The sequence below is a fragment of the Crinia signifera genome, chromosome 2 (assembly GCF_055691185.1).
Source record: "Crinia signifera chromosome 2, ASM5569118v1, whole genome shotgun sequence".
Lineage (NCBI taxonomy): Eukaryota > Metazoa > Chordata > Amphibia > Anura > Myobatrachidae > Crinia > Crinia signifera.
This window is the reverse complement of record NC_139218.1, coordinates 179,191,598-179,215,160: the sequence shown is the minus strand read 5'-3', so window position 1 is coordinate 179,215,160 and position 23,563 is coordinate 179,191,598. Positions and strand designations below refer to the sequence as shown.

At 46.0% G+C, this 23,563-nt stretch overlaps 1 protein-coding gene across 1 annotated transcript in view; it reads left to right on the top strand.

The window, feature by feature from the left end:
• Positions 1–23,563, top strand: part of LOC146060247 (guanylyl cyclase-activating protein 3-like) — a 106,526-nt gene that overhangs the window by 40,601 nt on the left and 42,362 nt on the right. The window contains exon 2 of the mRNA XM_083173252.1: positions 17,285–17,434. Coding sequence (XP_083029378.1) covers positions 17,285–17,434 — 150 coding nt within the window. The remainder of the gene's footprint in view (positions 1–17,284; positions 17,435–23,563) is intronic.

Sequence of the window (23,563 nt, the reverse complement as noted above, 5' to 3'; positions counted from 1 at the left end):
TACCGATTGATCATATTCCCCCTTTACGGAGAGGAGGGGATCGTAGAAAACGGACGGGCGGGCGGGGAGGGGGGGGGGGCGCCCATACCATTAACAGCGGGGGGGCGCCCCAAACAAAGCTACGCCGCTGATTATGGTGTTTGGCATAATACGTAATGGAGATTATGGAGATTATGGTGTGTGATTTAACATGTTATGGGCATTATGGTGTAAATTTGGCGCGCAATGCCCCCATTTATGAAGCATATTGTGCATTATTGCTCAATCTGTTTGGTATAGTGCAGGCATGTCCAAACTATAGCCCTCCAGCTGTTATGAAACTACAAGTCCCATCATGCATTGCCACAGATTTGCTATTAGGGAATGCTAAAACTATGTCAAGGCATGCTAGGACGTGTAGTTTAACAACAGCTGGAGGGCCACTGTGTGGACATGCCTGGTATAGTGTGTATTTTGGCTCAATCCATGTGGCAAAATGTGAATTTTGCCTTAATCTGTGTGGCATAATGTGAATTTTGGCTCAATCGATGTGAATTTTGGCTCATTCCATATAGCATAATGTGTAAAAGGCAAGTACAGGATAAGGGGGTTACTATTGTGTTGCGTGGTTTGTATAAGGGGTATATGGTGTGGTAAACTTAGGTGACCACATAAAAGGTACTGAAATGTTGTCTACCAAGTTTCGGCTTTCAGTATTTTTTTTATGACTGAAGTACTGCCTCACCCCGCAAGTATCTTAGGATATTGGCATCCTGCGGGTGCACCTTTGGAGGGCACCCGGCAATATATCTCCGTGCATTTTTCTTATGCCAGCCCCAAGCTTTTTCCAGACATATATAATAAGTTGAAAGTATTTACACAAATACACACACACCCATGAGCAGACCATCCAACCAGAACACTGGTCACGCCACCCACATTATCAGGTGCTGGCCACAACCCCTATTATTGCGCATAATAGGCCCATGATCATTTTCAGATCCAGGCCCATTTAGACCTTAATCTGGCTCTGCATTTCACCCTTAATCTTGTACATGACTCTATTTTGAGAAGTGATTGATTACACAACCTCATCATATTTTGTGCATGTGGTATATCATACCTATATCTATTCTTATGATCTGGATTTTTAATTTATCAGGATAAATATATACTGTGCAGTGTGCATTAAAAAGGGATTTTTGTAAGAACTTACCGTTCGAATCCCTATCTCTGATATGGTCCTGGTGACACAGCTCAACACTGGGATGTAGGAGGGTCCGAAGGAGCCAGGCACCTATCCTAAAGCTTTAGAGGGTAGGCTCCTCCCCTACTGCATCCCGGACTCTTCAGTTCAATCTTTCAAAGCCACTGGAATACATTAACTCAGTACAAACGCCTGCACATATTATATGCACATTTTATAACAGTAACTGTTAACTTTTAACCATTTTAACATGAACATCATGAAACTTCTGGCATACTTACTGAGCGTAAGGGAGGGATCGCTGTGTCACCAGGACCATATCAGAGAAAGGGATTCGAACGGTAAGTTCTTACAAAAATCCCTTTTTCTCTTTCAATGGTCCTGGTGACACAGCTCAACACTGGGACGTTCCAGAGCCGGTCCTTTGGGTGGGTACGCTCAGCTCTGCGGCTCTCAGCACTGCTCGCCCGAATGATGCGTCCTCCGACGCGAACTCGTGGAATCTATAGAATTTGGCAAAGGTATGAACAGATGACCAAGTGGCAGCCCTGCAAACCTGCTCAGCTGTGGCCCTATGTCGAACCGCCCAAGAGGTGGCAACTGACCTGGTGGTATGCGCATTTATTCTGGCCGGTACAGGCCTACCCACTTTGGTGTATGCAAAGGCTATCACAGATCGCAACCACCTAGCAATAGTCTGCTTAGATGCAGGCCAACCAATTTTGTGTACGTCATACAGTACCAATAAAGTATCAGTCTTTCTGACACTCTTTACTCTGTCCACATAGATGCGTAAAGCACGCACAACATCCAAACTCTTCAACTTGTCCCTTTTCTTAGAACCCTCAGGGGGTTGAAACACAGGTAGAACTATCTCCTGATTTAAATGGAAGGCAGAGACTACCTTCGGTAAAAACTGAGGCACTGTTCTCAGAACTGCCCTGTCATCATGAAAAATTAGGAAGGGAGATTTGCATGACAAAGCTCCCAACTCTGACACCCTTTTAGCAGATGCCACTGCCAACAAGAACACTAGCTTCCATGTGAGAAACTTAAAGTCCGCCGACCTTAAAGGCTCAAAGGGTGCCTTCTGAAGGCATTCCAAAACCAGTGACAGATCCCAAGGCTCTACTGGTTGCTTGTAAGGAGGTTTCAACCTGGATACCCCTTGTAAAAAGGTTTGAATTTCCGGCAAAATGGCTATCCTTTTCTGGAAATAGATGGACAAGGCCGAAATCTGCACCTTCAATGACTGAAGGCTTAGGCCCGATGAAAAACCATCTTGTAAGAACTCCATCATTCTTGATAGCTTAAAATGAGATGTGTGAGCCTTTCTTCTCTCACACCATCGAATGTAAGTCTTCCAGACTCTATAATAATTTGCCGAAGATACAGCTTTTCTGGCTTTTATCATAGTCTGTACTACTGCCTCAGAAAACCCTTTCCTTTTCAGAATGGCGGTTTCAATAGCCAAGCCGTCAAAATCAATCGATCAGAATCCAGGTGATTGAATGGGCCTTGTCTTAGAAGGTCTGGCCTCAGAGGTAGACGCCATGAGTCCACAGACAACCTCTGAAGCCACGAGTACCAGGACCTCCTTGGCCAATCTGGGGCCACTAAGATCACCGGAACCTTCTGCCCCTGTATTTTCTTCAAAAGTCTTGCTAACATTGGTACTGGTGGGAATGCATAGAGGAGATCTCCCTGCCAGTAAATAGTCATGGCATCCACTGCCTCCGCTAGTGGATCCCTCGTTCTGGCATAGAACCTGGGCACCTGATGGTTGAACCTGGATGCCATCAGGTCCACATCCGGAGTTCACCACATCGAGGTGATCTGGTGAAACACCTGAGGGTGTAAGCTCCATTCCCCTTCCTTGAGCTCCTCCCTGCTCAGGAAGTCGGCTTCTATATTCTCTACTCCTGGAATGAATATAGCCGATACAGCTGGAACATTCTGTTCCGCCCATAGGAAGATTCTGGAAACCTCCCACATGGCCAATTTGCTGCGTGTACCTCCCTGGTGATTCAGATACACCACAGCTGTGGCATTGTCGGTCTGAATCCTCAAAGGGAGGTTCAGTAACCTGTCTCCCGCCAAGGAAATCACTTTCCAGACAGCTCTCAGCTCCAAGATGTTGATTGGTAACACTGATTCCTCTGCCGTCCACAGGCCCTGCAGCCTGAGATCCAGGACTACTGCCCCCCAGCCCCTGAGGCTGGCGTCGGTAGTTACTACCAACCAGTCCCAGGTCTGTAATGACCGACCCCACTGAAGGGAATCTACTTCTGTCCACCATTTCAAGGAGTCTCGAGTGTCCAAAGACAGCACTATCATCTCCGACTTCATGGTCAGAGTGTTTCCTGACCATGCTGACAAAATGCTCCATTGGAGCACCCGAGAGTGGAACCTGGCAAATTGAAGCGTCTCGAACGACGCCACCATTTTCCCCAGGAGCTTGAGGCACCTCCATACTGAAATGCTCCGAGCTCTGAGAATCTCCTCGACTAAGGTGACCAGATCCCTGGCCTTTACCTCCGGGAGAAATACCCGATGGAGATGGGTATCCAGTATGACTCCCAAGAATTGGAGCCGCTGTGATGGTACCAACTGAGATTTTTGGAAGTTTAAAATCCAGCCGTGAGCCTGTAAAAAACTGATGGCCTCTGCCAAGTGACTCTGAAGCATGGCTGCTGACTCTGCTTTGAACAGGAGATCGTCCAAATAGGGTATTACTGTGATTCCCCTGAGCCTCAGCACCGCCGCCATCACTGACATTATCTTTGTGAATACCCTTGGTGCGGTTGCTAGCCCAAAGGGTAACGCCCGGAATTGCAAATGCAGGTCTCCTATAGCAAACCTCAACAAGGTCTGATGCTCCGGGTGTATAGGGACGTGCAGATATGCGTCCTGGACATCCATGGACGCCAAAAATTCTCCCTGGTCCAGACTCAGTAGTACTGACCGTAGGGACTCCATTTTGAAATGGTCTACCCATAAGTGAACATTTAGGGACTTCAAATTTAGTATTGGTCTGAAAGACCCGTCTGGTTTGGGCACCAGAAACAGAGTGGAGTAAAAGCCTTTCTTCCACTCTGCCCTGGGAACCGGGGCAACCACCCCTTTCTCCAAAAGGGAGTGAGCTGCTCTCACAAGAGCTGTACGAAGCAGCGCTTCCTTTGGTAAGGATGTGGGAATGAACCTCTTCGGAGGCGGACCTCTGAAAGGGATTTTGTAGCCCTGGGTTATAATATCTAACACCCAGGCATCCTGGTCTAGAGAAGCCCATGCGTCCCTGAAGTGTGTGAGACGCCCCCCCACCTTTATCACTGCCGGGCAAAACCCCTGACAGTCATGCGGAGGGTTTGTCCTCTCCTTTGGAGGCAGGCTTCTTGTTAAAGGAACCAAACTTGGACTTTTGTGTCTTGCCCCTAGAGGACTGAAACTTTCCCCTGAAAGACTGTCCTCGAAAGGACGCACCACCTCTAGGGGAGGGCCGAAAGGACGGCCTAAAAGCAGAGAATCTGGAGGTCTGCTTAGCCGAGGGAGCCGGCAGAAATGTACTTTTGCCGCCCGTGGCCTGTTTAATAATTTCCTTTAGTTCAGTTCCAAATAGTAACTTCCCCTTGAAAGCTAAAGTTTCTAGGGCCTTTTTGGACTCATTGTCCGCTTCCCAGGCCTTAAGCCAGAGCACTCTCCTGGCATTAATAGAGACTGTGGACACTCTGGTCGCCATTTTAAGAGCTTCCTCCTCTGCTTCCACCACATACTCTGCAGCTGCCTTAATTTTCTCTGCCAGCAGCAATGCACCAGGGTCAGCCTGCAGCATGGTGCATAATTCACCAGCCCACTCAATCATGGCCTTAGAGACCCAGGCTGAAGCAATAAGGGGGCGTAGGGTGAATCCCACCCCTTCAAAAATAGCCTTGAGGTTACCCTCCAGCTTTTTATCCACAGAATCTTTAAAAGCTGCACCGCCCTGTACTGGCAATACAGTAGCCTTGGACAAACATGCCACTGAAGCATCCACAACTGACACCTTTTCCCAGAGCTCCGCATGAGACTCTGGCATGGGATACAGACTAAGGAATCTCTTAGGCATTTGTAGCCTCTTATCAGGAGTTTTCCAAGCCCCTTCTAACAATTCCTGTAACCCCTCATCTGAAGGAAAAGTAACAGCCTCCTTCCGCTGTCGCTTAAAAACACCTTTAACAGGAGTCTTATCCTCCGCAGACAGTTTTAAAGCATGTTTCACAGCTACAATAAGATCCTCTATACCAGCAGAAGAGGTCTCTTCAAAATCATCACCCTGATCCCAGGGGATGTCAGTATACGCTCCCTCCTCCTCATCTGCCAAAGTAGGCATAGCATAAGACCTTTTAGGGGTCCCTGCAACATCAACATCCATTTTGTCTAGTATTTTACTAAACCTGCTGATCCCCTTAGCAGTATCCTGCATCACCTGAATAAGAGCAGGATCTGCCTGGGTAAGAGGCAAGGAGCCAGAAGACTGCTGAGATGATGGCATAGGTCTCTGTGATTCTACCAACACATCACTCTGCCTGTCCAGAAGCTGCACCAAAGCGTTCACTGACCTGCCTAGGGCACTGGCCCACGCAGGTTCAATCTGCTCTGCCCTATGGGGTTCACTCCCCATGGGTCTCACAGCAGCGCAAGTAATACATAAGCCCCCCTTGGCCATCTGCTCAGGGACAAATTTCTGTGTGCATACATTGCACGCGCTCAGTGCAATAAGGGCTCCCTCCCCCAAAACCACAGCCTGATGCTCAGACATGATGCAAGTGAAAATATATATATATATATATATATATATATATATATATACAGTGCAAACAATGTACCAGCGTTTATACCGAGTCAATGCACCCAGTCACTTAGCTGTCTGTTGGTTTCAGATGCGGGGAAACGATGCCCAGGAAATCCAAATCACTCTGCCAGGATCAGTAAGCCAGCTCAGCTCCGCTGCAAGCGTTCTGAAAGGCGCCAAACACAGAGTGAGGGAAGAGACCAAAAGTCCCTGCTGCTGCGGGGTCCGTGACTTTTGGCGCCAACCACCCCCAGTCAGCCGCTCTCTAGGTAGGATTTCCTAGTTCCAGTATCTCCCCCTCGACTGGGGACCACTTGGAACATGCCTGTCACAACGCTGCTGTCCTCTCATATAGGAGCTCAGCGTGTAAGCTCCGCATAAAATGGTCGCCGCCATCACGGAGCGCCTGTCCCCCATGATCCCCACCTAAACGTGGAGCCGGTTTCAGGGTACTCCGGAGCCCAGGCAGCTTCTTAATAGAAGCTGTAAGCACTGCACAGGGAGGCCAGACAGCGTCTCCCCCGTGCACAGTGAGCTGACAGGACGCGATTCTGTCAGCTCCTGCTGCGCTAGCAGTGTGAGGATTCACTATGAGAATCCTCACACTGTGCCTACCTAGCTAGGGTGAAAGTTAATAAAACAATACAAATTCCCTAACTACTCTAATTCTTCGGCTGCTCCTGCAGCCCTTTAGAATAGCACCCACTCCAGTGGGCACCTAACACGAACTGAAGAGTCCGGGATGCAGTAGGGGAGGAGCCTACCCTCTAAAGCTTTAGGATATGTGCCTGGCTCCTTCGGACCCTCCTACATCCCAGTGTTGAGCTGTGTCAACCAGGACCATTGAAAGAGAAAGGTAAATTCCTTAAGCATGATGGTGATTGTAGTGCTATAAACTCTGTCCAGATTGTATCACGCATGACATGTTTAGGTGCACATACAGGCAGAGGCATAACTCTGGGAGGCAATGGAGTCATCTGCTGCCGGGCTCCTGCTCCCAAGGGGGCACCTCTCCTCCTCTGCAAGTTTGAATCAGTTAATTGAAAGACATTAATATCGCTTCTGTGGCTGACTCCTCCTCCTAACATCATTTTTGCAAGTGTCACACCCTGTATTGGAACCCATGACCTATCTTACTGGAGACAGACACCTTACTGATTGAGTAATTTGGGGGCACCAATATTTATCTTGCCTCCGGGCAACTGGGGCGAACTTACGCCACTGCGTACAGGTAGTGTCAATTGGAATAGTTTTATATTGGCAGCAATACTATTGTTTTGGAATGGTCATTGGAGATAATCAGGTTTACATGCAGTTGTGATGTTTAGCATAAGCATTAATTCGTGCATTAAGGTGCATGCAAATCTAAGATACTCCCTGGTGTCTTAGATCTGCAGGCGCCCTGTAGAGAAGCGGGCGGGCAGCTGCCATCTGCTGACGTCAGCTGCCCACACCCAGCGTTTTTATGGGAACACCCGATTGAAACATAATAAGGCCCAAAGTACCAACCAGCTCCTAACTGCCATGTTAAATGCTGTTTCAAAAATCATAGTTAACCCTTTGAGTGCCAATTTTGCTGTGAACGCTCCGCAAAATATCCGCTAAAAATGCCAGTATCGCTCACAGCAACTGTTCTTTTAGTATAAATAAATATTAATACAGCAAAATTAAGTAATTGAAGCTTAGTTAAATATTGCACCCAAAAAAAGAACAGTTGCTGTGAGCATCGCTGGCATTTTTAGCAGATATTTTGAAAATCTCTCACAACAAAATTGGCCCTCAGAGGGTTAATAAAAAGGTTTGCTTGATAATACTCACTTATTTTGACAAATTTCCTTGGCACTCAAAAGGTTAAAAGCTTGTAGGCTGGTAATTTATCCCTCTGTAAGGGCCAGGTGAAGCTCCGACCTGTCATTTTTTATTTCCAGCCTGTGACTTGACAGTTAGGAGCTGATTGACTGTTGGTTTATCACTCTAAATTTTATCACTTTTCAAGTTTAGTACATTATTGTTCTGATGTCTTCAAATTTCATAAGCCCCATACACACTACATAACACCAGCCACAGGCGATATAGGTAACAATCACAGGTGGACAATATTACATGTACACACATAGGGGTAGAGTTATTAAGCTCGGTGAAGTGATAAAGTGTCTGGTTTTTATTACTGGCCAATCAGTTCCTACCTGTCATTTTTCAAACCAGGCCTGTAACTTCACAGGTAGGAGCTGATTGACCGGTGATAAAAACCAGACACTTTATCACTTCACCGAGCATAATAAATCTGCCGCTAAATGACATCGGTAAACGACATTGGGACCCACTGAACTTGCAGGTTGTTGGATATATAGCCAAAGTGACCTGCATGTTCTGCCGATGGGGGGTCATTAACAATGGAGAGGGCATCCTTAACAATATCGAGTGTACACCCAGAAGATACAGCAAAAGATGTCACTCAGAAAGCCCTTTCTGAGCGATATCTTTTACTATATCCTCTATTGTGTATGAGTCATGGCATCCACTGCCTCCGCTAGTGGATCCCTCGTTCTGGCATAGAACCTGGGCACCTGATGGTTGAACCTGGATGCCATCAGGTCCACATCCGGAGTTCACCACATCGAGGTGATCTGGTGAAACACCTGAGGGTGTAAGCTCCATTCCCCTTCCTTGAGCTCCTCCCTGCTCAGGAAGTCGGCTTCTATATTCTCTACTCCTGGAATGAATATAGCCGATACAGCTGGAACATTCTGTTCCGCCCATAGGAAGATTCTGGAAACCTCCCACATGGCCAATTTGCTGCGTGTACCTCCCTGGTGATTCAGATACACCACAGCTGTGGCATTGTCGGTCTGAATCCTCAAAGGGAGGTTCAGTAACCTGTCTCCCGCCAAGGAAATCACTTTCCAGACAGCTCTCAGCTCCAAGATGTTGATTGGTAACACTGATTCCTCTGCCGTCCACAGGCCCTGCAGCCTGAGATCCAGGACTACTGCCCCCCAGCCCCTGAGGCTGGCGTCGGTAGTTACTACCAACCAGTCCCAGGTCTGTAATGACCGACCCCACTGAAGGGAATCTACTTCTGTCCACCATTTCAAGGAGTCTCGAGTGTCCAAAGACAGCACTATCATCTCCGACTTCATGGTCAGAGTGTTTCCTGACCATGCTGACAAAATGCTCCATTGGAGCACCCGAGAGTGGAACCTGGCAAATTGAAGCGTCTCGAACGACGCCACCATTTTCCCCAGGAGCTTGAGGCACCTCCATACTGAAATGCTCCGAGCTCTGAGAATCTCCTCGACTAAGGTGACCAGATCCCTGGCCTTTACCTCCGGGAGAAATACCCGATGGAGATGGGTATCCAGTATGACTCCCAAGAATTGGAGCCGCTGTGATGGTACCAACTGAGATTTTTGGAAGTTTAAAATCCAGCCGTGAGCCTGTAAAAAACTGATGGCCTCTGCCAAGTGACTCTGAAGCATGGCTGCTGACTCTGCTTTGAACAGGAGATCGTCCAAATAGGGTATTACTGTGATTCCCCTGAGCCTCAGCACCGCCGCCATCACTGACATTATCTTTGTGAATACCCTTGGTGCGGTTGCTAGCCCAAAGGGTAACGCCCGGAATTGCAAATGCAGGTCTCCTATAGCAAACCTCAACAAGGTCTGATGCTCCGGGTGTATAGGGACGTGCAGATATGCGTCCTGGACATCCATGGACGCCAAAAATTCTCCCTGGTCCAGACTCAGTAGTACTGACCGTAGGGACTCCATTTTGAAATGGTCTACCCATAAGTGAACATTTAGGGACTTCAAATTTAGTATTGGTCTGAAAGACCCGTCTGGTTTGGGCACCAGAAACAGAGTGGAGTAAAAGCCTTTCTTCCACTCTGCCCTGGGAACCGGGGCAACCACCCCTTTCTCCAAAAGGGAGTGAGCTGCTCTCACAAGAGCTGTACGAAGCAGCGCTTCCTTTGGTAAGGATGAGGGAATGAACCTCTTCGGAGGCGGACCTCTGAAAGGGATTTTGTAGCCCTGGGTTATAATATCTAACACCCAGGCATCCTGGTCTAGAGAAGCCCATGCGTCCCTGAAGTGTGTGAGACGCCCCCCCACCTTTATCACTGCCGGGCAAAACCCCTGACAGTCATGCGGAGGGTTTGTCCTCTCCTTTGGAGGCAGGCTTCTTGTTAAAGGAACCAAACTTGGACTTTTGTGTCTTGCCCCTAGAGGACTGAAACTTTCCCCTGAAAGACTGTCCTCGAAAGGACGCACCACCTCTAGGGGAGGGCCGAAAGGACGGCCTAAAAGCAGAGAATCTGGAGGTCTGCTTAGCCGAGGGAGCCGGCAGAAATGTACTTTTGCCGCCCGTGGCCTGTTTAATAATTTCCTCTAGTTCAGTTCCAAATAGTAACTTCCCCTTGAAAGCTAAAGTTTCTAGGGCCTTTTTGGACTCATTGTCCGCTTCCCAGGCCTTAAGCCAGAGCACTCTCCTGGCATTAATAGAGACTGTGGACACTCTGGTCGCCATTTTAAGAGCTTCCTCCTCTGCTTCCACCACATACTCTGCAGCTGCCTTAATTTTCTCTGCCAGCAGCAATGCACCAGGGTCAGCCTGCAGCATGGTGCATAATTCACCAGCCCACTCAATCATGGCCATAGAGACCCAGGCTGAAGCAATAAGGGGGCGTAGGGTGAATCCCACCCCTTCAAAAATAGCCTTGAGGTTACCCTCCAGCTTTTTATCCACAGAATCTTTAAAAGCTGCACCGCCCTGTACTGGCAATACAGTAGCCTTGGACAAACATGCCACTGAAGCATCCACAACTGACACCTTTTCCCAGAGCTCCGCATGAGACTCTGGCATGGGATACAGACTAAGGAATCTCTTAGGCATTTGTAGCCTCTTATCAGGAGTTTTCCAAGCCCCTTCTAACAATTCCTGTAACCCCTCATCTGAAGGAAAAGTAACAGCCTCCTTCCGCTGTCGCTTAAAAACACCTTTAACAGGAGTCTTATCCTCCGCAGACAGTTTTAAAGCATGTTTCACAGCTACAATAAGATCCTCTATACCAGCAGAAGAGGTCTCTTCAAAATCATCACCCTGATCCCAGGGGATGTCAGTATACGCTCCCTCCTCCTCATCTGCCAAAGTAGGCATAGCATAAGACCTTTTAGGGGTCCCTGCAACATCAACATCCATTTTGTCTAGTATTTTACTAAACCTGCTGATCCCCTTAGCAGTATCCTGCATCACCTGAATAAGAGCAGGATCTGCCTGGGTAAGAGGCAAGGAGCCAGAAGACTGCTGAGATGATGGCATAGGTCTCTGTGATTCTACCAACACATCACTCTGCCTGTCCAGAAGCTGCACCAAAGCGTTCACTGACCTGCCTAGGGCACTGGCCCACGCAGGTTCAATCTGCTCTGCCCTATGGGGTTCACTCCCCATGGGTCTCACAGCAGCGCAAGTAATACATAAGCCCCCCTTGGCCATCTGCTCAGGGACAAATTTCTGTGTGCATACATTGCACGCGCTCAGTGCAATAAGGGCTCCCTCCCCCAAAACCACAGCCTGATGCTCAGACATGATGCAAGTGAAAATATATATATATATATATATATATATATATATATATATATACAGTGCAAACAATGTACCAGCGTTTATACCGAGTCAATGCACCCAGTCACTTAGCTGTCTGTTGGTTTCAGATGCGGGGAAACGATGCCCAGGAAATCCAAATCACTCTGCCAGGATCAGTAAGCCAGCTCAGCTCCGCTGCAAGCGTTCTGAAAGGCGCCAAACACAGAGTGAGGGAAGAGACCAAAAGTCCCTGCTGCTGCGGGGTCCGTGACTTTTGGCGCCAACCACCCCCAGTCAGCCGCTCTCTAGGTAGGATTTCCTAGTTCCAGTATCTCCCCCTCGACTGGGGACCACTTGGAACATGCCTGTCACAACGCTGCTGTCCTCTCATATAGGAGCTCAGCGTGTAAGCTCCGCATAAAATGGTCGCCGCCATCACGGAGCGCCTGTCCCCCATGATCCCCACCTAAACGTGGAGCCGGTTTCAGGGTACTCCGGAGCCCAGGCAGCTTCTTAATAGAAGCTGTAAGCACTGCACAGGGAGGCCAGACAGCGTCTCCCCCGTGCACAGTGAGCTGACAGGACGCGATTCTGTCAGCTCCTGCTGCGCTAGCAGTGTGAGGATTCACTATGAGAATCCTCACACTGTGCCTACCTAGCTAGGGTGAAAGTTAATAAAACAATACAAATTCCCTAACTACTCTAATTCTTCGGCTGCTCCTGCAGCCCTTTAGAATAGCACCCACTCCAGTGGGCACCTAACACGAACTGAAGAGTCCGGGATGCAGTAGGGGAGGAGCCTACCCTCTAAAGCTTTAGGATATGTGCCTGGCTCCTTCGGACCCTCCTACATCCCAGTGTTGAGCTGTGTCAACCAGGACCATTGAAAGAGAAAGGTAAATTCCTTAAGCATGATGGTGATTGTAGTGCTATAAACTCTGTCCAGATTGTATCACGCATGACATGCTTAGGTGCACATACAGGCAGAGGCATAACTCTGGGAGGCAATGGAGTCATCTGCTGCCGGGCTCCTGCTCCCAAGGGGGCACCTCTCCTCCTCTGCAAGTTTGAATCAGTTAATTGAAAGACATTAATATCGCTTCTGTGGCTGACTCCTCCTCCTAACATCATTTTTGCAAGTGTCACACCCTGTATTGGAACCCATGACCTATCTTACTGGAGACAGACACCTTACTGATTGAGTAATTTGGGGGCACCAATATTTATCTTGCCTCCGGGCAACTGGGGCGAACTTACGCCACTGCGTACAGGTAGTGTCAATTGGAATAGTTTTATATTGGCAGCAATACTATTGTTTTGGAATGGTCATTGGAGATAATCAGGTTCACATGCAGTTGTGATGTTTAGCATAAGCATTAATTCGTGCATTAAGGTGCATGCAAATCTAAGATACTCCCTGGTGTCTTAGATCTGCAGGCGCCCTGTAGAGAAGCGGGCGGGCAGCTGCCATCTGCTGACGTCAGCTGCCCACACCCAGCGTTTTTATGGGAACACCCGATTGAAACATAATAAGGCCCAAAGTACCAACCAGCTCCTAACTGCCATGTTAAATGCTGTTTCAAAAATCATAGTTAACCCTTTGAGTGCCAATTTTGCTGTGAACGCTCCGCAAAATATCCGCTAAAAATGCCAGTATCGCTCACAGCAACTGTTCTTTTAGTATAAATAAATATTAATACAGCAAAATTAAGTAATTGAAGCTTAGTTAAATATTGCACCCAAAAAAAGAACAGTTGCTGTGAGCATCGCTGGCATTTTTAGCAGATATTTTGAAAATCTCTCACAACAAAATTGGCCCTCAGAGGGTTAATAAAAAGGTTTGCTTGATAATACTCACTTATTTTGACAAATTTCCTTGGCACTCAAAAGGTTAAAAGCTTGTAGGCTGGTAATTTATCCCTCTGTAAGGGCCAGGTGAAGCTCCGACCTGTCATTTTTTATTTCCAGCCTGTGACTTGACAGTTAGGAGCTGATTGACTGTTGGTTTATCACTCTAAATTTTATCACTTTTCAAGTTTAGTACATTATTGTTCTGATGTCTTCAAATTTCATAAGCCCCATACACACTACATAACACCAGCCACAGGCGATATAGGTAACAATCACAGGTGGACAATATTACATGTACACACATAGGGGTAGAGTTATTAAGCTCGGTGAAGTGATAAAGTGTCTGGTTTTTATTACTGGCCAATCAGTTCCTACCTGTCATTTTTCAAACCAGGCCTGTAACTTCACAGGTAGGAGCTGATTGACCGGTGATAAAAACCAGACACTTTATCACTTCACCGAGCATAATAAATCTGCCGCTAAATGACATCGGTAAACGACATTGGGACCCACTGAACTTGCAGGTTGTTGGATATATAGCCAAAGTGACCTGCATGTTCTGCCGATGGGGGGTCATTAACAATGGAGAGGGCATCCTTAACAATATCGAGTGTACACCCAGAAGATACAGCAAAAGATGTCACTCAGAAAGCCCTTTCTGAGCGATATCTTTTACTATATCCTCTATTGTGTATGAGGCTTTACCTTTAATTTACATAATTAGTACTGTTTAGAAGTTAAATATTGATTCAGAGGTGGACGCATTGCACTGTACTTGCCAGATAATAGTGTAAACACTGTAGCCACAAAGCAATTAATTAAACATTGAAAATTTTGAAATCAAATACTATATACTTTAAGTAGTTCAAGTAAAGTGAAAGCATTGTAGTACAACAAAGATATCAAGTAGGGTGGGTGCTAAAAACATAATAACTCTTGAGGAGGCAGCCAGGTTGGTACAACAGGGGGCCAAAGTTTACTGTATTATAAAGTCGGTGTCGGTGCAACAATAATTCAAGTCAGTGAAAATCTTGTCATTAGACCCTAGACAGCTGTATGCATAGGCAAATGCAGGGGGGTTTTTGGTTGCCCAGAAACCCTAATCGTCTTGGCAAGTGGTTCAAATTATGACAATAGCAATGGTATGTAATACGATTACTGGAGTTGTCGCCACATCATGCAGTGTAAGGGACAGAGTGGAACTGCTGCACATGCCCAGTGGTAGGAACTTCTTCTGCCAAGTTTGTTGTGTTCTCAGTCAGTGCACTGACCAGAAAGCAGTTGCCAGGCTGAAGAGACAGGAATCTTACCATGAGGTGGGAGAATGTGAGTTTTGAAAGTGCAGTACTGGTTCTATTATGTTTGTGTATTTATTCATTATGCAGGGCCGAAACTAGGGTTTCCGGCGCCCGTGGCAAGGCAGTCATTTGGTCGCCCCCCCCCCCTGACTGGGGGGGCAAATGACTGCCTTGCCCCTGGCGCCGGAGGCTGAGTGAAACCTGCGCCCACCTACCTCTGTTGTGCAGCGGGGTCCGGGGATTGTGGAGTAGTCCATGATACGGGATATACAGGGGGTCGGTGCTGTGTCTGCCGCAGTTTCTCCTGTGTATAGCGTCAATCACCTGACATACACAGCGCCGCTCAGAGCTGTACACTAGCAGAATAGAGTGAGACAGCCCACGGCTGTGCTCCTGACATAGTACATGTGGGGTGACGCAGATACAGCGTAGGTGTGATAACCCACTGAGATAAATGCCATGCAGCTGCTATACAGCTGCTGTGTATAGGACTGTTACATATCCACCCCCCCCTCTACCGGGATGTACCAAGCGTGTGTGCGTCGCAGATGCTCGCAGCATGCAGGGCTCTGGGACATCCCCACAATGCGCTGACGAGGGGTGCACAGAACGGGCTTTGAGGGGATTAGCGGCTGTGTTGATCGTTGTGCTATCTGTGTCAGTACCTCAGGGAGCCGGCCAGTGAGCGGAGTGTGCGTGCCGGGGTGCTGGCAGTGGCACTCTGTGTCTGACCTTTGTGGCTGCGGAAGGTATAGGCACGGCTGCAGGATCCCCCCGTGAGAGAGCAGCAGTTGGTATGTTCCGGGCTCAGGCTGCGCACGGGGAAGCTCCAGCAGCGAGGTCTCCGTCAGCGGGGGAAGGCTGAGATCACCTCCCGCCGCCATGCAGAAGGTAACACAAAGGGAACGTTACTCCCATCGTCCCCGGACCCCCGCTGCCTGGCCCGACAGTGCCCCACCCATGTGACCCCCCAGCCGCCCCCCCCCCCCCCCCCCCCCCCTAGTTACGGCCCTGCATTATGGTATGTATAACCTTTTCCTGACAACTTATTTGTATTATTTAAAAGTTTCATACATCCTAAACTATAGTATAGGCATATATAGGGGAGTATTAAATGTTTGTGTTCTCCATGTGCAGCGAATCCTGTTTAGAATTCGCTGCACATTCGCAGGTTCAGGAGGGCTGCAGCATTCGCTGCCATCCCTCCCTGTCACCCTATTCAATGCAGCAGGGGCTCGCTGCCCTGCTGGCAAATTTTAACCGCTGCGGTGAATGCCGCAGGGAGCCGGGGGACGGGGGCAGGGAGATGTAAGCCTTCCTGCCTGCCCCAGAATTTATGGGGGAGGGCTCCCGGGGCACAGGCAGTGGAGGCTACCCTCCGGGAATGCTGGCACGGGGGGGGGCAGGGGGGGGGAGCCGCTCCTCTGGTCCCGCACGTAACAAGCCGGGACCAGAGTGAAGTGAATATATGAATATCTAATGAGCGGCTCCCGGCCCCCTGCTGGTGAAAATTTTTTTTACAAAAAAAATAAAATGAAAATTAAATATATATTAATGTGCTTCAAGCACATGAATAAAAATAGCATGTCCCTTCACAGAAAAAAAAATCCGATTTTTTGACACCAAAAAAAAAAAACCTTTATTTTAAAAGATCACTTTCCAGTTCACCTTAAAAAGATGTCGAATGCAAAATGGGGAATCATGGCAAAAATCAGGGAGAAAACAATTCGCCATCCTAGCATTGAATACACTCTCAGAGAATCCCAGTGAAAACCCCATTGAAATACACCAGCAAATTGCAGCGAGCATGAAACAGGGAACTGGCCGGCATTCACTGATCGCTTTCGACGAACAGTGAACATTCAATAGGGTGAATCTGATTTTCAGTGAAAAAAATTCACCGGAAGGAGTGAGAACAGCCCGATTTGCCGAAAAACCGGTGAATGGGGAGCATTGAATACTGGCCATAGTGTTAAATATTAGTACTGTATTCCATACAGTCTCCACTGTATAAAAAGACTAGTATATACATTAACATACCCTCCGTTCCATGCTCGCTGCAATTCGCTGGTGTATTTAAATGGGGTTCTCACTGGGATTCGCTGAGAGTGTATTCAATGCTAGGATGGCGAATTGCTTTCTCCCTGATTTTTGCCATGATTCACCATTTTGCATTCGACATCTTTTTAAGGTGAACTGGAAAGTGATCTTTTAAAATAAAGGGTTTTTTTATGTAAAAAAATCTGATTTTTTTTTTCTGTGAAGGGGAGACCTGGAAACGTACACTGTTGGGGTCATTGAGGACCGAGATTGAGAACCACTGGTGTAATATGTTTATACTGTATTTTACCATTTAAAATTTTTATGAAATGGCCATATACTGAATTCCAATACATTTTTTGTGAAATACAACAAACTATTATATTTTTAATGTTAGTTTTATTTTTCAGAATATTTGTTAAAAGCACCAAAAACTCATGTAAATAAAGTTTTTGCCATTTTCGCTCTTACTTACTGTATTTTTCTGTTCATTCTCAGGATGGATTTATTGACTTTTTGGAATTTATTGCTGCAATTAACTTGGTTTTACGAGGAAAAATTGATCAGAAATTAAAGTGGTATTTTAAACTATATGATGCAGATGGAAATGGATCGATCGATCGAAAAGAATTGCTAAGTATTATAACGGTAAGGAAACGAGAGAACAAACAATGTACTCTCCTGAGAAGAAAGACTATTTTTGAAGTAGTTATACATCATTTCTGAGTTATCGCCCATCTTTAATTCTTCTGTTTCTACCCAATGTTTTATATGACCCTGATGCCTGATAAATTTCTGTGGCATGATTCAAGCATTTTGTAGTGTTCGACCGGGGAATACTGAGGTCAAAGAAAGTTCAGGTTATTATCAAATAATGCATACTTTGTGAGTTTAGGTTTCTGTGTATTTGTTTTATGAGAAACTGATCATATCTGGCATAAATACAATATTTTATTCTCAGGTACCGTTATGCTCCAGTAATAAACTATAACTGGTCAGTTTAATAGTTGCATAGCAATTGCCTAAACAGATGTGTTTTTCTATCAGAAAAAAACCATGGTTTGTAACATCCTTAAAAAACTATTATACTGTAACTAAAATAGTGATATTTTTGTTGCAAAAACAATTTCCCCAGGATAACATGCATATGATTGTGTTATGGAGGTTTATTGTTTATTCTCCATATCACAATTCTTTACATTAATTAACTCTTTGAGTGCCAAGTTAATTTGGCAAAATACAGATGGAGCCCCTCTCTTTCATTGCCGGTGCTCGCCAGAACGTTCCTGCTGGGGAGTGCTGCCAGAGAGGGACTTGATTAAACTAGGACGTCTCACATGCACGTGTATTCCAGTCAGCTGACCCGACCCTGTCCATCTCTGCTTCAGGGAGATGGGCAGAGTTAGGAGGTAGTGCGTAGAGGAGGGGGTGCTTGGTGGGGACCAGTGACCAGGAGGCGGGGAGTGACCTGCGGCAAGCTCCGTCAGAACGGGGTGCATGAGCATCTCGAGTGTGCGTTCCCTCTTCCGGTGGCTGGCGGGGCATGGCGGCTGGCAGGAGCTGGCGATTCTATCACCAGGCACTGCTAGCATGAGCGGCGCTACATCTGTAGGCTTCAAATTTGCCAAGCAACATTTTCATTCCTCAAAATGACCTGTAATGTTTACCTTACATAGGAAATAAAATATTTTTTTACAAAGCATTTTTTATTTGAATTTATATAACAAATGTGAGCTAATGATTGAGGCACTCACACCTCACACAGTAGTACAAGTGTTGAGTTTGTGCAGCCACAAAAAGTTCAGTTTTTGTAAGAGCTAAATTCGTATGGAAACATATGATATAAATTTATATGGAACACTTTTGATGCATGCATGGATTAATTTTATCACTTGTCACTATATATAAATATATATGTATATATATAGATAGATAGATAGATAGAATGATACAAAAGAAATGACGCACTGTCCAGTATTTTAAATGCAATTAAAATCAGCTGTGTATTCAAAAAATGCTTGACAAATGAAGAATAAATTTCAGGGTACTCAACGTTTCCGTCCACTTGGGACCTTCATCAGGAGATGAACATCGATAACAGCAATCCAACAAAGGGCACAGCTCAGACCACACAGCAGGTTCCTACAGTATATATATGTATATATATATATATATATATATATATATATATATATATATATACTATGTGTACATTATACTTTTTTCTCTTATATATGTATGTATGTATGTATGTATATATATATATATATATATATATATATATATATATATTAGTGGGGTCCCATGGCTGCACTCCTGTGCATTTAATAATAGTCCCGATGCCAGGTGTATAAAGGTGTATAAAGCAAATAATGTAGTACACTTACCCCCCACAGCATGGAAGGAATCAGAACTGGCAGGACTGGCACTTTGGTATGAAGAAAACGAGGTTTATTCCATAAAAGTAGAACTAAAATTGGCAATGTTAATATTTTGTAGACGTGGCCTGACATGGGGTATCCTGGAGGGGGGGGGGGGGGGGGGGGGCGCTTTATTAAAGTGGTAACCACTCCCCCAGGGTCCCTGCCTGGGCTGAACAGTCAGGGGGAATAATACTTTGGCCAGGGAAAATAGTTTAAATAGTTTCCCCAGCTGTGGAATTACCCTGCTGGCTCTTTAGACATGGTGCTGGCTCTTTGTGTTTGTGGGTTAAAATGATGTCAGCAGCATAACTGTGTGGTATAATATGTAATAGGCATTATGGCATGTGATATATTATGTAATAGGCATTACGGTGTGTGGCATAAAGTAAAACAAGCATTACACCATGTGGCATAATGTATAATTGGCATTACCATGTGTGGCATATTGTGCAAGGGGCATTTCGGGGTGTGGCACAAAGTTGTCTGTTATATAGTGGTTAATCTTGGATATGGTTTTACCTCAATTTCATTAAAAAAAGGCATTAACAACATACAATATACATAGATTGCACACAAAAATACTGTAAATTGCTGTAATAAGTACTAAAGATGCTAAAAAAAGCTATGTTACATATATATTTTCTTCTACTAGCTGAATACCATTGCGGTCTCACAGACTGCATCTGGTTTCACTAACACTGAGCACAGTAATGGATTTTACCTGGGGGGCTGCAGTCCTGCAGCCCATAGGTATAAACCGCCACTGCATTTAGTCTAATTTATGGACATTATGGGGGGGAATGTAATAGGGTGTGAGAATCAGAAAGTGAGAGATTTTGGGAGACTTCTCCCATGTTTTTTAAAGTGGCATCATTTACACTGCATAGCCAAGTTGATTTTGCCATGTTAATGATGGTTATGATAGATGGTAGACAATGTTTAGGTTGACAGTCACTAGGTCACCTTATTCATGTTGTCCATGTTGACCTTAACCTTGTGTTGATCTGAACTTCCGGTTCCGGCTTCATGGTGTGAGGACACAGGCTCCCCCACAGACCGTCCCGCCGTACCTTGTATAGGCTGTTTACAGCCTCCAAACATCCCGACACACGGTGTTCCCGACTACCGATCCTCTCCTGGCAGACATGGACCGCACAGGGACTCCCGCAGCCGCAGCTAACCCGCCCGCAGCACGCCATGACAAGAGGCGCACATCCCCAAACATGGCGCCCGGATCAGACACGGAGCGTGACAGTGCCGCTCCGGCATCAAAGAAGGCTGCCTCTGAACTAGAACCGGCTATAAAGGTATGCAAAGACCCGGGAGCCCCAGCAACTTATGGTGACATCGTGGAAGCCATCAAATCCACGATGGCTCCGTTATTGCAGCAAGCAGTCACAGACATTAAGCTGCAGATTAACTCCCTGACCCAGCGCATGGCACATGCTGAGAATATGATAGGCGCCACTGCACATGAAGTAGATGGACTTAAACAAACTGCCAGACATCTAACTTCTGACAACTCACAGATATGGCAGAAGCTGGATGATATCGAAAATAGATCCAGAAGGAACAACCTTCGTATCGTGGGCATTCCAGAGTCTATTAAGACTACAGCACTTGCACACTTTGGCCCTTATTCTGATTGACGCGGACTTTACCGCATACTTTCGGATCGCGTCTTTTCGGCGTCTGCGCATGCGTGGAGAACGCAACGCGCATGTGCCACGCCTTGACTCCGTACCAGTTCGGCCAAATCCCGTACAAAACTGTTCCCCGCAATCAGTCGGGAAATATGGGCGTATTATGGGCGTCATGCGGAATGTCACATGGGCGTAGTTTCAAAGTGGGCAAAACGGGGCGGAAACATGGGCGGACACGGGGGAGTACACTTATGTTGGGGGGCGTACATTCGGATAGCACTCCGAATGCACGCGATCAAAAAGGGAAGAAATGTGCGGTGTCCACAAGTGTACTATTGCTTTGCGGACACCACTCGTTCATGCGGTAGGCGAACGTACGCCTAATGACTACAAGCATTAACACCTGAACCCAATAGAATCTACTCCTTTACTCATTACTCACTAATAGGCCGCTTGTCAGTGCTTTAATTGAAACCATTGCTGCTTCAAGGAACCCTTACTAAACACCCACATATCCTGTACTTGTCAGACACTTTAAAACTGCTAACAATGGACATGACAGAATATTAATACTAGCAATACACATGTGTATTCGACATGTACTCATGAAACCACACATTTTTGGGTAAAGTAAAAAAATTTATTTCTATACATGTCACAGTCAATGCCACTGATGATGTTTACATAATGCATCATTCATGAAGTAGTTGTACTGGTATTTGTTATGTAGCACTGGTGATTAAAAATTTTGTTCCAATACTATTCATATAGACCCCAAAGTGGGTAGCTACAGATACAGGTACGGGTTAGATGGGGTGTCCAAGGCATCCCTTTCATCCAGGACACCTCTCAATTACACAGGTTTGTGGGATGGGTTGGAGCTCCATTTTGAATGCCACATAACCGTTGTAGTTAAACAGGATCCTGGAGTAAAGGGATGAGTGGATCATTTGTGGATTAAATTCACCTGCTGCAATCGTAGATTATGACCCATCAAATAGTGGAATCTATATTGTTGGTGAATGTTATTTATAAACTCTAGGATGTATGCTATAAATGGAGTATGGCCCGGCCTACCTTGGAATGGAGTCAGAAGTTGCCAGTGTCCCAGGAGCCTCCTCTACCTAAACACCCCCTGTAGTTCAGATTGTTTTTTTGCCCTCACAGAATTGTAGGTTGGTTTAGACAGAATTATGATTTTGAGGATGTGTACTGTGCATTCCTGACATTTGCATAACTCCCATGCCACGAACCATCACTGAACTTAGACTGAGCAGATTGTGACAAGTTCTTATTGACGGAGGCCATGACATGCTTGTCATTGGTTAGTCATGGGTGGGTTGTGACTGAGAAGAAACACTATGACTGTTATGTCTTCTGCAGAGTAAAGGGTAGAGGCAAAAAAAGACAGTATGTAGTAAATAAGTTTGCATGTATGTATTATGTATGTGTCATATCTATTTATCTATGTGTGTCTCTATCTCTCTACATAGATATATATATATATATATATATATATATATATATATATATACACACACATGTCACCTAGCATTTGTGCAATTTATGTCGCAGTATGTGAAATGTATGCATGAATAACATGACTAATTTTTGCCCCTTTGACATGCCCACAGATGACACCACACCGGCAGATGAGGGGGTGCGTGGGGCCCTCCTGCGGGCGGAGCACCACTTGAGGCTCCTGCTAGCCGACCTGCAGGACCTCAGAGATCTGCTGATTTAATTTATTATTTGATATTTTTTTATTTATATGTTCATTGTGTTTTCTAATAAATTGTTTATGCAAGTTCACAGTTGTTGGTTTTCTTTGCACATTAAACAGTATATGTGTAGATTGTTTATAATCTTTTACACAGGGTGTAATACAAACCATTGCACTTAAATTGCTGTAAGGGTTAATGTGTGCAATGCATGTGTTAGGCATGCTTGTAAGGATATATTGGCATTTAATTGATTCCAATTCCAAATAAGCAGTTTTTTATGAGGATAGGTAATTGAATAAGTGGGTCATGTGATGTCTTGCAGAAGATACTTAATAGTGGGTTGTTTGGCGTAAATACTCCGCTTACGGGCGGTAGCACCGCTTGGCTCCCGGTCGGATGCGGTATTTCCGAGCATACTCTGTAATACTCTGTAATACCGTGCATAATCGGAGTGTTTCTCCCGCACACGCATGGTTTGTATGTCGTCCGTAAACACGCCCTGTTCTTAAAGAGTGAGTCCGTCCGAATGCGGGGGACACGTGGGCGTTTCTACGGACGATGGCCGCATGCGGCAAAACACTGTAGCGTGCGGACCGCTCCGTAAGAATGCGGGAATATCCGCACCGATCAGAATAAGGGCCTTTGTAAGGAATACACTGCCTACTCTATTAGGGGTTGCTCAGGACTGCAATGATATGGTCGTGGAGAGGGTGCACAGGGTGGGCCCGATTCCCTCACCCTCCAAACCTAGACCCAGGGTCACGCTTTTCAGATGTTTAAACTTTCTCCATAAACAGATTCTCTGGTCAGCATCTCGCAAAACTAAAGACCTGGTCTGGGAGGGCCAAAAGCTCTTTATATTCCAGGATTACTCCGTGGAACTTACCAGGGCCCGTAAAGCTTTTTCGCCTATTTGCTCCAAAATGGTACATGAGGGCCGAAAATTTGGTCTCCTCTACCCAGCCCGTTTACGCATCTATGATGGCT